Raw genomic sequence first — 17382 nt, 5'->3', positions numbered from 1 at the left:
GTATTTCTTGGCCATTTTGGTATTGTATTTTTTAGTTTGATTCCATGGCTAGCTTTTTGCGTTACTGTGTTAAATTCAATTTCTGCCTGAATAGATTTACAGCAACAATTTTCTGCATAATTGAATCCTTCTTTACCCTGTTACCCTTCTACTGAATTTCTGGGGAGGTAAGGTAAACTTGATGCGGAAATTTGCCAAATATTTTCTGGAAGAAGAAATGATTTAAATATGGTTCTTTCAAAGATCCATTCTTAAGTGTATGTTGTTTGTTGTTATTATGGTGTTGTTGTAACTTGGCGTATGTCTTTTTTTTAAAAGAAGGCCAATTTATAATAACAATTGTTAAACTAAAGTGAGACAATATTACTGATATTTCTGTTTCATCAATCTATTGGTATTTGTCAAGCTCAGAATTAATTGTCAATTTTGTTAGGGTGACATCCATTACAGCAAGGATTTTCATGTTGCTTTTTAACAATGATATTGTATGCTTGGTTTATATTTTGCAGTCAAATGAATATAGTAGAGTTGTGGGAGACATTAAAATGATTTTAAAGGACCTTTGCACAGAACTAAAGGAGGAAAGAAGGCGAACAAATGATCTTCAACACGAGTTTGCAAACGCCAAGTCAGCCTGGGAGATAGAAAAAGTGGAGCTCAAAAGTCGTGTTGCACAAGTAAGCAGAATTTGAGGCAGTTATTCGGTGTCAGCAATAATTCACAGTTATCCTTAGCATATTGTCAATAGTCCCAGGCTAGATTGTGCTCTTTAATATCAAAGGGTATTAAGGTACATTTGTAGCATTGTGTTAAGGTTCATTTAGTGCTATACTTCAATCTTCTCCCTGCAACCCTGCACACTCTTCATTTTAAGATAATGGTCTAATTCTGTTTTGAAAATTCACTGGAACCTGCCTGCATCACACAGTCTGACAGTGTGATTCAGAATTTAACTACCTGCTTTGTGAAGAATCTTTTTGCTTCTTTTACCAATTACTTTAAATCTGTGCCCTCTTGTTTTTAATTCTTTCATGAGTGAGATTTGTTTCTTTCAGATCACTCATGAGAAAGGTAGTGACATAGTGGCGGTGGTGTCACTGGACTAGTAATCCAGAGACCTGGACTATTGCTGTGGGAATATTGGTTCAGATTCCACCACAGCAAACTATGAAGTTTGAATTTAATGAATGAATCTGAAAACCATGGAACCATTAACAATTGTTAAAGCCCAAATCCCCTTTAGGAAAGGACATTTGACCAATTAGGCCTAGTCTGCCACATGTATGACTCCAGATCAACAGCACTGTATTGAATCTTATTTGACCTCTGAGCCTGCCTTCAAGCCAGTCAACTGAAGGCCAATTAGGGATGGACAATAAATACTGGCTTTGCCAGTGACGCCAATATTCCCTGGAAAAATGTGAAGAAACCTTGCTGTTTAGACCCCTCATGATTTTGAACACATTTACCAAATGCACTGTCAGTCTTTTCTTCAAGGAAACCGTTCTGACTTCTCCAATCTAATGTCACAACTGAGGTTCCTCAGCCCTGGAACCATTCACATGAACTTTTATACAGCCTCTCTAATTGCTTCATATTCTTCCTAGAGCAAGACTCCTGGAACTGGACACAGTACTCTAGCCGAGGATATCCTATTGTCTTATACAAGTTCAACATAATCTCTTTGTTATTGTACACTGCACCTATTGATAGAGTGCAGGATGTGTATACTTTGTACACATTTCTTTTAACCTGTCCAGCTATCTTCAATGACTTGTGTACTTACCATTTAAGTTTCTCTGCTTCTATAACCAACTGAGTTGGTATCTCTGTTCTTTGTACCAAAATTAACCACTTCGCTCTTTTTGTATTAAAGTTTACTTGCCACTTGTCCACACATTGTGCCATCCTGTATATACAATTTTGAAGTTATGCATTACACTCCTGACATTTCACAATGTTTTCATTTTGAATCATTGGCATATTTTGAAATTATGCACATGTGCATCAAATCTGATTCATCAAGTTACATAGGCAACAGACTAGTGATGCTATCTTCAGACTGTTAATTTACAGATCCAGGAAAGGTTCGGGGGGGACAGGTTTGATCCTGCTGTGGCAGATGGTGAATTGGAATTCAATAAAAGATCCAGGATTAAGAATCTAATGATGACCATTAATCCATTGTTGATTGTCAGGAAAACCCTGGTTCACTGATGTCCTACAGAGAAGGAAGCTGCCATCCTTACCTGGTGTGGCCTAGATGACCCAGCAATGTGGTTGACTCTTAATTGCCCTCTGGACAATTTAGGGATGGCCTAGCCAGTGACACCCACATCCCATAGATGAATGGACTTTTAAAAAAAAATCAAGATACTGTGAACAGTTTTAGACCCTTTATCTAACGAAATGTAGATTGGCGTTGGAGCCAGTCCAGAAAAGAGTCACTAGGTTGATTCTAGGTATGGAGTGATTGCCTTATGAGGAGCGATCGATGGGCTTGTATTCATTGGAGTTTAGAAGAATGAGAGGAGACTTTATTGAAACATAAAAAATTCTTAGTAAGCTTGACAGAGTAGATTTAGGAGGTGTTCTGTATTGGTCATCGTACCTCATATGTAAATGCCTTGGGAGGCTGTTCAGAGAAGGTTTTATAAACTAATAACTGAAATGGGAAGATTTCTTTCTATTCACTGCTAAGACACCGGCATTGCTGTCTGGCCTAGCATTTATTGCCTGTTCCTAGTTTCCCTAGAGAAGGTGATGGTGAGCTGCCTTCTTGGACTGCTACAGATGATGTGCTGTAAGGAGACTAACAATGCCAAGGGAGTGCCAGGATTTTGACTCAATATCACTAAAGGAACAGTGATGTATTTCCGAGTCAGGTTGGTGAGTGGTTTAGTGGGGAACTTGGGCTAGTGATGGTCCCATGTATCTGCTGTCATTGTCTTTCTGGATATTATTAATCATGGGTTTGGAAGGTACTGTCTAAGGATCTTTTGAATTTCTGAAGTGCATCTTGTACCATTCACAAGATGCACTGGAGAAATTGACCAAATATCCTGAGACAAATTGTTTAGTGAGGCAAGGTTGGACAGAGCCTATTCTATCAAAGTCCTTCATGGTTTTATAGATGTTTGTTAGGTCACTCCTCAGACTTTGCTTTACTAGTGAAAAGAGATCCAGTCTGTCCACCTTTTCCTGATCAGTATGACTTCACAATTCTTCTGTTAATCTTGACTTTGTCACACATAGCAGAGTGGTATTATGGACTAGACTAAACCAAAAAATATATCAAGGAGATAACTGAGACCCTGAGTTTTTAACTTTCTTAAAGGCACGTGTTCCAAATATGATTTAATTGGTCAAACTACTAGGCTTTAAGCAAATTACACTTTATTTCTTACGCTACAGTTAAAATACAAACCAAAAAGAAGAATTGAAATAATTTAAACTCTCTTAAAATACTTAATTTAAAATAAGTATTATTTAACTACTACTCATCAACAGTTTCAACATAGAGGCAGTCTGTAAATACGTTTGCCGCAAAGGCAAATCCAGAAAACCAGAATTCCCTTACTTGTTATCTCCTCTAGTCCAGCAGAAATGAAAAACCAAAAAAATGAATCTAAGAGCAGAGAGAAAACTCCCGGGTTTTTTTGCCATTGCAGAAAGAGAGCTGTATCCACCAGCCTCCAATCCAAAAATTCCAACTTCAACAACTAAAGCAAAATTCTAGGTCTGTGTGAGTCTGACTCCACCTACTCATGTTTCCTTTATCCAATTTTTTTAAAATATTAAGCTATTTACTCTGCTTTCCATTGAGAAGACACCTCAGCACCTGATTGACAACATCCTCCCTCAAGGGAACCAGCACAGAGTAAGTCCTTCTTAAAGGCATAAAGAATACAGCATGGAAACAGACCTTTCAGTCCAACCCATCCATACCAACCAGATATCCCAATCCAATCTAGTCCCACCTGTCAGCACCCGGCCCGTATCCCTCCAAACCCTTCCTATTCATATACCCATTCAAATACCTCTTTAATGTTGCAATTGTATCAGCCTCCACCACTTCACCTGGCAGCTCATTCTGTACACGTACCACTCTGTGTGAAAACGTTGCCCCTTAGCTCTCTTTTGTATCTTTCCCCTCTTACCCTAAATCTATGCCCTCTAGTTCTGGACTCCCCGACCACAGGGAAAAGACTTTGCCTATTTACCCTATCCTTGCCCTTCATAATCTTGTAAACTTCTGTAAGATTGCCCATCAGCCTCCGACACACCAGGGAAAACAGCCACAGCCTGTTAAGCCTCTCCGGATACCTCAAATCCTCCAACCCTGACAACATCCTTGTAAATCTTTTCTGAACCCTTTCAAGTTTCACAACATCTTTCCGATAGGAAGGAGACCAGAATTGCATACAATATTCTAACAGTGGCCTAACCAATGTCCTGTACAGCCACAACATGACCTCACAACTCCTATACTCCATACTCTGACCAAGAAAGGAAAGCATACCAAATGCCTTCTTCACTATCCTATCTACCAGTGGCTCTACTTTCAAGGAACTATGAACCTGCACTCCAGGATCTCTTTGTGCAACAATACTCCCTAGGACCTTACCATTAAGTGTATAAGTCCTGTTAAGATTTGCTTTTCCAAAATGCAGCACTTTGCATTTATCTGAATTAAACTCCATCTGCCACTTCTCAGCCCATTGGCCCATCTGGTCAAGATCCTGGTGTAATCTGAGGTAACCCTCTTTGTTGTCCACTACACCTCCAATTTTGGTATCATAGAACATAGAACATAGAACAATACAGCACAGAACAGGCCCTTCAGCCCACGATGTTGTGCCGAACTTCTAACCTAGATTAAGCACCCATCCGTGTACCTATCCAAATGCCGCTTAAAGGTCGCCAATGATTCTGACTCTACCACTCCCACGGGCAGCGCATTCCATGCCCCCACCACTGTCTGGGTAAAGAACCCACCCCTGACATCTCCCCTATACCTTCCACCCTTCACCTTAAATTTATGTCCCCTTGTAACACTCTGTTGTACCCGGGGAAAAAGTTTCTGTCTACTCTATCTATTCCTCTGATCATCTTATAAACCTCTATCAAGTCACCCCTCATCCTTCGCCGTTCCAACGAGAAAAGGCCGAGAACTCTCAACCTATCCTCATATGACCTACTCTCCATTCCAGGCAACATCCTGGTAAATCTTATCTGCACCCTCTCCAAAGCTTCCACATCTTTCCTAAAGTGAGGCGACCAGAACTGCACACAGTACTCCAACTGTGGCCTAACCAAAGTCCTGTACAGCTGCAACATCACTTCACGATTCTTGAATTCAATCCCTCTGCTAATGAACGATAATACTCCATAGGCCTTCTTACAAACTCTATCCACCTGAGTGGCAACCTTCAAAGATCTATGTACATAGACCCCAAGATCCCTCTGTTCCTCCACCTGACTAAGAACCCTACCATTAACCATGTATTCCGCATTCTTATTTGTTCTTCCAAAATGGACAACCTCACACTTGGCAGGGTTGAACTCCATCTGCCACTCCTCAGCCCAGCTCTGCATCATATCTAAGTCCCTCTGCAGCCGACAACAGCCCTCTTCACTGTCCACAACTCCACCTATCTTCGTATCATCTGCAAATTTACTGACCCACCCTTCGACTCCCTCATCTAAGTCATTAATAAAAATTACAAACAGCAGAGGACCCAGAACTGATCCCTGCGGAACTCCACTTGTAACTGGGCTCCAGGCTGAATATTTACCATCTACCACCACTCTCTGCCTTCGACCGGTTAGCTAGTTTTCTATCCAATTGGCCAAATTTCCCTCTATCCCATGCCTCCTGACTTTCCGCATAAGCCTACCATGGGGAACCTTATCAAATGCCTTACTAAAATCCATGTACACTACATCCACTGCTCTACTCTCATTCACATGCTTGGTCACCTCCTCAAAGAATTCAATAAGACTTGTAAGGCAAGACCTACCCTTCACAAATCCGTGCTGGCTGTCCCTAATCAAGCAGTGTCTTTCCAGATACTCGTAAATCCTATCCCTCAGTACCCTTTCCATTACTTTGCCTACCACAGAAGTAAGACTAACTGGCCTGTAATTCCCGGGGTTATCCCTATTCCCTTTTTTGAACAGGGGCACAACATTCGCTACTCTCCAGTCCCCTGGTACCACCCCCGTTGCCAGTGAAGACGAGAAGATCATTGCCAACGGTACTGCAATTTCCTCTCTTGCTTCCCACATAATCCTAGGATATATCCCGTCAGGCCCGGGGGACTTGTCTATCCTCAAGTTGTTCAAAATGTCCAACACATCTTCCTTCCTAACAGGTATCTCTTCTAGCTTATCAGTCCGTTTCACACTCTCCTCTTCAACAATACGGTCCCTCTCGTTCGTAAATACTGAAGAGAAGTACTTGTTCAAGACCTCTCCTATCTCTTCCGACTCAATACACAGTCTCCCACCACTGTCCTTGATCGGACCTACCCTCGTTCTCGTCATTCTCAGGTTTCTCACATACGCATAGAATGCCTTGGGGTTATCCTTGATCCTATCCGCCAAGGATTTTTCATGCCCTCTCTTAGCTCTCCTAATCCCTTTCTTCAGGTCCCTTCTGGCTATCCTGTATCCCTCCACTGCTCTGTCTGAACCCTGTTTCCTCAACCTTATGTAAGCCTCCTTCTTCCTCTTTACTAGACATTCAACCTCCCTCGTCAACCAAGGCTCCCTCACACGACCATTTCTTTCCTGCCTGATCGGTACATACATATCAAGGACACGTCGTATCTGCTCCTTGAAAAAGTTCCACATTTCCACCACATCCTTCCCTGACAGCCTATGCTCCCAACGTATGCTCCTCAAATCCTGTCTTACAGCATCGTAATTTCCCTTCCCCCAATTGTAAAAACTTCCTTGTTGTGCGCACCTATCTCTCTCCATAACCAAGGTGAAAGTCACAGAATTGTGGTCGCCATCACCAAAATGTTCACCCACTAACAAGCCCACCACTTGTCCCGGTTCATTACCGAGTACCAAATCCAATATGGCCTCCCCTCTGGTTGGACACTCTACATACTGCGTTAGAAAAGCTTCCTGGACACACTGCACAAACACCGCCCCATCCAATCTACTTGATCTAAAGAGCTTCCAATCAATATTTGGGAAGTTGAAGTCGCCCATGACTACGACCCTGTGGCTTCTGCACCTTTCCAAAATCTGTTTCCCAATTAGTTTCTCCACATCTCTGCTGCTATTGGGGGGCCTATAATAAACACCCAACAAGGTGACTGCACCTTTCCTATTTCTGACTTCAGCCCATACTACCTCCAGAGGCAGATCCCCCTCAAACTTCCTTTCTGCAGCCGTTATACCATTTCTAATTAGCAATGCCACCCCCCCCCCCCTCCTTTTTTACCACCCTCCCTAATCTTACTGAAACATCTGTAACCAGGAACCTCCAACAGCCATTCCTGTCCCTCATCTATCCATGTTTCCGTGATGGCCACAACATCGTAGTCCCAGGTACCGATCCACGCCTTAAGTTCACCCACCTTATTTCTGATACTCCTTGCATTGAAGTATACGCACTTGAGCCCATCTCTGTGTCCGCAAGTAGTCCCTGTCAGTGCTACCTTCTCCACAGCCTCCCTACAGTCTTGGGCATCCTGACACACAGCTAGCTTAGTTGCTGGACTACAAGTCCGGATCCCATCCCCCTGCCAAATTATTTAAACCCCCCCCGAAGAGTGCTAGCAAACCTACCCCCCAGGATATTGGTGCCCTTCTGGTTCAGGTGCAACCCGTCCTGTTTATACAGGTCCCACCTTCCCCAGAATGCAGTCCAATTGTCCAAATATCTGAAGCCCTCCCTCCTACACCATCCTTGCAGCCACGTGTTCAACTGCACTCTCTCCCTATTCTTTGCCTCTCTGTCACGTGGCACTGGCAACAACCCAGAGATGACAACTCTGTCTGTCCTAGCTTTTAGCTTCAAGCCTAACTCCTTGAGCTCTTGAATGACCTCACCACCCCTCTTCCTACCTATGTCATTGGTGCCAATGTGTACCACGACTTCTGGCTGCACACCCTCCCCCTTAAGGATTCTGAAGACACGGTCCGAGATGTCTCGGACCCTAGCACCCGGGAGGCAACAAACCATCCGAGAGTCTCGCCCATGTCCACAGAACCGCCTGTCCGTCCCTCTAACTAGAGAGTCCCCTATAACTAGCGCTCTCCTCTTCTCCCCCTTTCCCTTCTGAGTCTCAGAGCCACAGACCCCTTCACTGCAGCTTACACCTGCAAGGCTGTCCCCCCCAACAGTTTCCAAAGCTGTATACTTATTTTTTAGGGGAACGACCACAGGGGAACCCTGCACTGCCTGCTTCTTCCCCTTCCCACCTCTAACTGTTACCCAGCTACCTCTGTTCTCCGGCGTAACTATGTCCCTGTAGCTTCTATCGATCACCCTCTCAGCCTCTCGAATAATCCTCAGCTCATCCAGCTCCAGTTCCAGTTCCCTAACTCGTTCGGTGAGGAACAGGATCTGACTGCATTTCCTGCAGACGAAGTCGGCAGGAGTATCGGTGGTCACCCCTACCTCAAACATCCTGCAGGAGGAACATTCCACCGCCTGCGCTGCCATGACTGTACACTTTGTCTCCAAAAACAAGAACGCTGAGTCAATAACCTGTGGACTTTAAAGTTAGGTTAGAGGAGGAGGGTGGGAGGGAGGCCCTACGAAAGTAGGACCTGGGGTCTAGAACACACCCACTCAAATACTAATCACTTGCCTTCCCGCCCAGCTATGCGCTCCAACCTCACTTCCACTGCCCGCTACAGGTAAGTAATTTTGAAACAAACTGTCTTACCTTAGCTGTAGTCTCCCGGGTTCGCTTTTCCTCGGCCGCTGCTCCCACTCAAATGACCGTTGGTGATTAAAGGGTGAGTATTTATACTCACCGTTCTCCTTCCAGGCTGCCCCTCTGTTTGCCGTCACTTCCTCTGCTGCTCCCGCTCTTTTTGTGAAGAGAGAGAGAAAAAAAACACCGCTGCCCGCTACAGGTAAGTAATTTTGAAACAAACTGTCTTACCTTAGCTGTAGTCTCCCGGGTTCGCTTTTCCTCGGCTGCTGCTCCCACTCAAATGACCGTTGGTGATTAAAGGGTGAGTATTTATACTCCCCCTTCTCCTTCCCGGCTGCCCCTCTGTTTGCCGTCACTTCCTCTGCTGCTCATCTACAAACTTACTAACTATACCTCTTATACTCACATCCAAATCACTTATGTAAATGACAAAAAGTAGAGGACCCAGCACCGATCCTTGTGGCACTCCACTGGTCACAGGCCTCCAGTCTGAAAAACAACCCTCCACCACCACCCTCTGTCTTCTACCTTTGAGCCAGGACTGTATCCAAATAGCTAGTTCTCCCTCAGTTCCGTGAGATCTAACCTTGCTAACCAGTCTCCCATGGGGAATCTTGTTGAACGCCTTACTGAAGTCCATAGTGGCTTCATGTCTTTTTCATGAGGCCAGGTTTCCATTTCCCCATGGAGGTGTGAATCAGGTGACAAAATGCTGCATTTATTTACTTTTATTGAACAAACAAATTTTCTGTCTTTTCAACCCAAACCCATCCCACTTTCTAATGACCTGTTCACAGGTCAGCAATATCTTGGTGCAATACCCATGTGCTTCTTTCAGGATCGGGATTCCCACTTTGAGGAATACACAAAAATTGCCAACACCAATACCCCTGTCGCCAAACACATGCACCATCATTCATGAGTGCTGGCGTGGGTTATGAAATCCCGATCAAAGCACACCTCCCCAAGGTTCATGTACACTGAGACATACCCACCGAAAGCATCTGAAAGGCAAGTGTAAAATATTTTGGCAGCTGCAGATTAAGGTGTGTTTTTAGTATGGTGATTTATCATAGGCATCAGTCCTGCAAAGATACATTGCCCCTAACATTGAGTGACATTGTGTACGCATTGCATGACGATGCTTTTTTAAATTGAATATAATATATTAGAAATATCTTGTCAGGCTCTACCATTATGATTTCTACAGTGATTTAAATTGGCTGGCAACTCTTCCAATCTATAACATAGAACCTTACTTTTGAAAGCTATAAAAGAAAATTGAACCCCTGCTCTTCTCCATTGTTAAAATTCCTAGTGAACCAATGTGCTGAATGTTAGAGTTTTAAATCTTAGCTGAAACGTTGCTGCAAGTGCAAGTAAATGATGGTACAGCAAGGAGTACAGGGACCTGAGTAAACAGAGCAGCATCTGTTTACCTCCTTGAGCAATCAAATCAAATGATTGTGAAATAAACAGAGCAGGAACTGAGAAGAAATGTGAATTGGAGTAAATGAATTCAATGTCAAATCAAACACCATGAGAAATGAAAAGTGGGAAAGATTGAATGAAGAGTGTTGAAATGAAAACGAGACAGAAGAGAAATATAAAATAAAAATTTATATTTTTCTTTTAAGCACCACTTTATTGAGTCATACTTCATATTCAAACTTTGAATGGTGTGAAGTTGCATTTCTATGTAATTCAGTTGGTAAATGTGAATTATCATGTTTAACCACACATCTGACCCTCAAGGTTGCTGCACCTCATAAGGAGAAATAATGTTGAGTAGCATTAAACGTGAATTTGAGAAAAAAATCTGGCCCCATCTCTCTCAGAGCATCACAGATTTTTGTGGCAGCCAAGTATGCAGTAATTCAGTGGTGTGAAGTTGCTATAGAATATTAGAATAACTTAAGTCATGTAGTTTAATATTACAGGCATGTTGCCACTTGTGGATTGCAACACTTAATACAATAATGAGCTAATATTCAGGATGAGAGTTCAAATCTAAAATTACAAAACACTCATATATCTGTCCAAATGTTAAACTTCAAGAGGATCACTAAATTCTTTGACACTATTGTTTGTAAAACAAATAAAAACCACCTCCCTCCTTTATTTGCTTGCTAATGTCTGCATTACTTTACACCATGACATGCAGATGTTGGCTGATGTAACTGTAATTTACAGCTGTTTAGCTCAACATACCACGGTTTCCCTGGACTGACCTAGGGACACAGCTGCATGTTATGCCCTGGGAATTTCAATGCTGTGATTCAGAAGGAAATTTGTATGCTATGTACTGTCTCATGAACCTTACTGTGAGAAAATAATCCCCAAGAGACCGATATTGTTCATCTTTATGAAAATTCATTAATATTTGGGAATTTTCAGTTAGTATTTGCCAGAAATGGGAGTAAAAGTTGCATTTAAAAAGCACCTTACCACCTCCCCTTTCAATATCCAGCAGTACTGCATGCTGAGAGAGACAGTTCAGAAAATGTATTCCAAATTTGACCATAATTTGCTCAAGCAACACATCTGGCTTTATTCATAATGGCCTTCCATGTTTGTATATTGAACTTCTTTACATGGAAAGCTGATGAAAGTAAAAGAAGATATTTTCATAGTGAGACTGAAACAGGATATATCTGGGACCTGAGTGAACATGGCAAGCACATATGTATCTAGCGCACTGAAGGATTGTGAAATTTCACAGCAAAATAACTGAGAAGGAGTTGTAAATTAGAGTGAGTGAATCCAAAGTCAGATAGAGAAATAAAGTGAGGAAAAGTACAGTTGGATAGAGAGAGAACTGAAGAAAGAGACAACAGGACCCTTTTTATAAAAAAACATATTTTTAAAAAATATCTGGTAACGACAATTAAAAGTTGAGAAAATTAGATTCCACGCTTGTAATAGTAAAGTGTTGTTCCTATGAGGTGGTTTGACAGTAATTATCACTTATCACAAGATTAAAAGGCCATTATGAATAAAGCCAGATGTGTTGCTTGAGCAAATTATGGTCAAATTTGGAATACATTTTCTGAACTGGCTCTCTCAGCATGCAGTACTGCTGGATATTGAAAGGAGAGGTGGTAAGGTGCTTTTTAAATGCAACCTTTACTCCCATTTCTGGATTTCAAATGGACAAGCCTTAACTTACTACTACAAGATTAGTTCACATCTACCACATACATACAACAGTTTTTAACAGTCCTTTTGAATAGCGAAGCAGATAGCAAAATGTTCTTTTCACACTGGAAATCGTGGAAGGGCACAGTTCAAAAGCATTGCTTGTATTTCTATGATGAGTGAACATTTATCCTCCTGAGATTCCCATAACTTCTGTGCATAGATGATGCTGAATACCATTAGCCACACCATTATTTCAACAGAAGATTCTGACCCCATTTTCTGCAGTGTGATTTAATAGTTCCTAAAGATGGAAACAAAATCTCAGAAAATAGAATACTGTAGAGTTTCTCAGATTCAGTTACCATGCCAACCAACTGATGTTTGACTATATCATTGTGAGTACAAAATGGCATGTTTTTATTTCATATTGGAGTGAACACTTATGATATCAGTAATTGTGTAGTTCTAGTGGGAGATGTAAAGAGGCTGTTACCACCACAATGATTCTGAGCAAAGGAAAGATATTTCCTATCAGAATGGAGATGCAAGATTATATCTTAACAACCACATTTTAGCTATTTAAATTCTAGCTAATTGAGTTTGCAGTAATATTGTACAGTCTAATTTTACTTCAATTAATCTTTGTATAATCATGTGATGTTTATATGAAAAAAATGTAAATTTTGCAAGACGTTAATAAACATAACCTCTCATCTCCATTTTGATAGAAGTTGACTATTTTTTCCTGTTCTCAGGATTTTTGTGGCATTGTCAGTGTTTCAGCTGCCCTTTCTCCCAAACAGTTTCAACAGAAAGTAACACATGTATCCATTGTGATGAATGGTAGGTAATATGTCATGGTTCTAACTCTTCTGGTATTTGGTAGTTAAGAGTCAAGAACTTAAGCATCCCCAGTTGTTCAAGAAATGTAATTGTAACAGGAAGCTCGAGTCTGAGTAGTACGTATGATATCGGATCAAGTTGCCAAGGCATGACTAAATCCTTATTAGTGGTTCTAAATGCATTTGTGATTCGGTCTCTTATGACTAATATATTGAACTCAGAATTTCAGTCTGAAGGGTAGACCGTAATTAACCACTGAAAAAAAGATCCATCCTATATTCAAAGTTTTATTATGGATGGTAGCTATCAATGAAGAAGTGCCTCTTGCTCGTAGTCCCATTTTAAAATGGTAATTTGCTTTTTTGTGATATTGTCATTTGGAACACAGGAAGAATAGGCTATTAAGTTAAGCTGTTCCATAATTCAATCAAATCATGGCTGATCTGCGACCTAACTCTCAAACCCACCTTTACCTTGTAACCTTTAACACCTTCAGGTAAAGGAACACAAATAATCTCAGTTCAAGTTAGTAATTGAGCATTAATTGCTGTTTACAGAATAGTTCCAAATAATTACCATTTTTCATATGTACAACAGTTTCTAAATTTCATTCATGAAAGAATACAGACATAGGCATTAGGTGTGGGAGTAGGCCATTTACCCTTCAACAAAATCATGGCTGATGTGATTGTGACCTCAACTCCACTTTCCCATTTACTATTGACTGTCTTGTTGATCAAGAAATGTATTTATCTCTGACGTAAAAATATTCAAAGACTGTTTGGGGAAGAAAGTTCCAAAGACACTGAAACATCCAATAGAATAATGTCCTCCTCATCGCTACCTTATTTGAGAATTCCTTTATTTTTAAACTCTGTCCCTTAGTTCTTATCTCTCCCAAAAGGGGAGGCAGCCTTTCAGCACCCACATCCTAGACTATAACCAGTGGAAGAGTAGGGTACTTTGGTAGAATTTATCTATTTCCTTTACTATCTTGAAAATTTCATTCAAATAACAATTTAACCTTCCATGTTACAGGGAGTAAACTCTCTTAGTTTAACCCGTGGAGTCTAGCTATCATTCTGTAAATTGATGTTACATTTCCAGCAAGGCCATTATATCCTTTCTAAGGTGTGGTACCCGGGATCTTTCATCACAGTACCTATTCTAGTCCTCCTAATATAAAGCCAGTCTTCTATTAACCATTTTATTTATTTTCAGCAGCTGTTCATGCCATTTTAATGCTTTAATTAACTGTAGCCCTAAATTTCTTTGAGCCTCTCCACTGTGTTTAGTTTCTCAGCCTATACAAATCAGCCTTTTCAGTTCTGTTTTAAAATAAATGGCCCTGTATTTCTTACATTGAAATAAATTTGTCACTGTTTTGCATATTCACTTGTCCTATGAACATTTCATATGCTCCACCCATTTTACTGTACTAACAGCAGATATGAATATGTGACTTTCTATTCCATCATCTAAGCTATTAATAAAGATACTGCATAATTGAGTCCTCAATACAAATCAATACAAGATACCACCAGTCACATCCTGCCAAAAAGGAGTACCCACCTATTATCTTTGTCTCCTGCTGCTCATTTGATTTCTTAACCAAAATCAATATTTTGTTTTCAATTCTGTCAGCTTACTCTTTAAAGTCTCTTATGAGATACTTTATCAAATGCCTAATGGAAGTCCATGTAACCGATATCTACAAACATTTCCTCACTACTACTTCAATACAGTTTTTTCAATCTAAAGGAATAGATGCTGAATCAAGAGAATTGTGCAAGATTATAGTTACAGCATCTGTCATGTTCTTACCTCTGAAATACAGGCATGGAAACTATATAGACCTGGTGAGCATAAATGAGCAAACTAAATAACCAGAAGCTGATAGAAAAAATAGAAATTGCTGGAGAAACTCATCACATCTGGCAGCATCTGTAGAGATAAAACAGAGTTAACATTTTGGGTCCAGTGACAGTTCTAAAGAAGTGTCACTGGACCCAGAAATGTGAACACATACTGCACACATATTCTGTTTGTCCAGCATTTTCGGTTTTGTGTCAGATTTCCAGCATCTGCAATTCTTTGTTTTAGCCATAAACTGGTTGATGCTGGATAAGAGCTGCTTAATAGTATTGTTGGCAACACTGTCCATCACTTTGCTACCAGATGAGGCTGACAGAGTAGAAATGGGGCAAACTTAATTTACTTCCTTTATCAGATTAAAGCATACCTGGGTCGTTTTCCACATCAGGTAGGTGCCACAAAAGAACCCTGGATGTGAGCTGGTAATTTCATTGCCATTTTGATGTGCTAATTTGCTTATCCCAATCTAGAAGAGGACTAAAATCCCATTCAGGCTTGCTTAATCTCTGGCATCGACCACTTTGAAGCTGCTGCCAGACAGATTACAGGCAATTCCCACGATTGTCATAAAGCCATTCCTCATTCGCATTCTACCAGGAAAGTCTCCACTGCCTGCTTATATCTTATTATACCCTCTCTTATTATTAACAAAAATCATTCTTAGTTACTCCTTGCACTCTACTATTTTCCCTAGAATTCTTGTAGACCCTTAGCTGGATATATTTAGTTCTTTGTTCTGACCATTTGTAACTGTGTCTCAGTAATTATTATTTTATCATGTCCACCTGGCTGAATTTACACCTACACTGTGTTCATTTAAACTCTCTTTGGGCTGCACCTGCTCTAATGATTTATTCACAAGGATCTTCTTTCTCTCAATTTGATTTTCACATATCTTGTAATGTTCCCTTTATCTGTTCTGCCTAAAACAGAATCTGAGATTGTTACTGTACTTTGTCTCCTTTTACAAGTTTTAACCAATACTTCTGCTACCTTTTTCAGCTGTACCCTTTCCCCATTTACTGTTTGTGTCCTCTCCATTCATTCCATTCATCCATTGCACTAGGAACCTCATCAAAGCCAAGTCCAAACAGATTCTGTCTCAATGGGACAGTTCCTTTCCTGTCCCAATGTCCCATGAAGTGGAACCCTCCAACCCACACTATTCCTTCATCCAAGCGTCCAATTCCCTGATCTAGTCATTGTATCTGGGACATGGAGAGGGTGACCCACAGTTAATCAGTATCCTCACATCATCTAGTTTAATGATCTAGCTCCATAATTGCATTTCCTAGACTTTTGAGCAGCGTAACAAGAAGGATTGCAGCTGTATTATTGTTACTATTTCTGCTAATTTTTGTTTTTCTATTGGAAGCATGTAATCAGAGTAACTTTACAGAAAATGCATAACAGACTTGTGGAGATTCTAGATGAATTTTGAAGTAGACAGTTTGAAGCATATAAGCACAGTACTTAACCTATATTTTGTTAAAAAGAAAATCAATTGAAGTCATTTCAGAAATCCAAACATTAAATAATATGCATTTTCTGTAAGTGCAAGGAATACAGGAAAGTAATTGCTGGAGCTTGAGATCTAGCCAAGTCTAACCTGTTTACTTCCAATTTTATGACAAATGTTCAAAATCAGGCTATAAAAATATCAACAGTTGTAGCATTGTGGTTATGATACTGAAATAGTAATCGCAAGATTAATGTTATGGAAAAAAGTTTGAACCATTAAATGGGCGGCACAGTGGCACAGTGGCACTGCTGCCTCACAGCACCAGAGACCCGGGTTCAATTCCCGCCTCAGGGGACTGACTGTGTGGAGTTTGCACATTCTCCCTGTGTCTGCGTGGGTTTCCTCCAGGTGCTCCGGTTTCCTCCCACAGTCCAAAGATGTGCAGGTTAGGTGAATTGGCCATGCTAAATTGCCCGTAGTGTTAGGTAAGGGGTAAATGTAGGGGTATGGGTGGGTTCCGCTCCGGCGGGTCGTTGTGGTCTTGTTGGGCCAAAGGGCCTGTTTCCACACTGTAATGTAATCTAATCTAAAAAAATCTGGAGCTTAAAAGTTACTGTCAGTCATGGTTTTTTTAGGGAAGGAAATCTGTCAGTTTTACATGGTCTGTCCTGTGTGCAACCAGACCACAGCAACATGGTTGACTCTTAAATAGACTTACAGGTCACTAGTTGTACCATTGAATGATGGGCAGTAAATGCCAGTTATGCCTGCATCCCATGAATAATACTCATTTCCCACAACAGCTGGAAGGTAGGGCTGGCAAAATGACATCTGAGAAAACTCCTGGTGATATGAAATCTGCTTTGAAATGGGAGAGAGAAGAACATCAACAACTCCTCGCAGAGTCGTACAGTGCAGTTATGGATCTAACACAGCAACTTCAAATCAGTGAAAAGAACTGGAGTCAAGAGAAATTAGAGTTACTGGACAGATTTAATAATGAGCGGAGCCACAGCGAGCAGCGTCTGAAGGAAATGCAGCATAAAATCAATCAGGTACATGCTAAACAACCACTTTGATGTGAATTAAATAATTTTAAGCCTGTAGTCCCACAGGTGCAAATGTTATGGTCTCCTCTTAAAAATAAAAAGT

The 17382-nt window shown here is 40.9% G+C and overlaps 1 protein-coding gene across 4 annotated transcripts in view; it reads left to right on the top strand.

The window, feature by feature from the left end:
* LOC140463097 (microtubule cross-linking factor 2-like) overlaps window positions 1-17382 on the top strand; it is a 117205-nt gene that overhangs the window by 81060 nt on the left and 18763 nt on the right. For 3 of the 4 annotated variants that reach the window (XM_072556820.1, XM_072556819.1, XM_072556817.1), the window contains 2 exons: window positions 510-677; window positions 17034-17285. In XM_072556820.1, the coding sequence (XP_072412921.1) occupies window positions 510-677; window positions 17034-17285 (420 nt within the window). The remainder of the gene's footprint in view (window positions 1-509; window positions 678-17033; window positions 17286-17382) is intronic. The other variant, XM_072556821.1, reaches the window with a different exon arrangement.

Source organism: Chiloscyllium punctatum, chromosome 37 (genome assembly GCF_047496795.1).
Source record: "Chiloscyllium punctatum isolate Juve2018m chromosome 37, sChiPun1.3, whole genome shotgun sequence".
NCBI classification, from domain to species: domain Eukaryota; kingdom Metazoa; phylum Chordata; class Chondrichthyes; order Orectolobiformes; family Hemiscylliidae; genus Chiloscyllium; species Chiloscyllium punctatum.
This window is presented reverse-complemented; position numbering and strand designations above follow the sequence as displayed.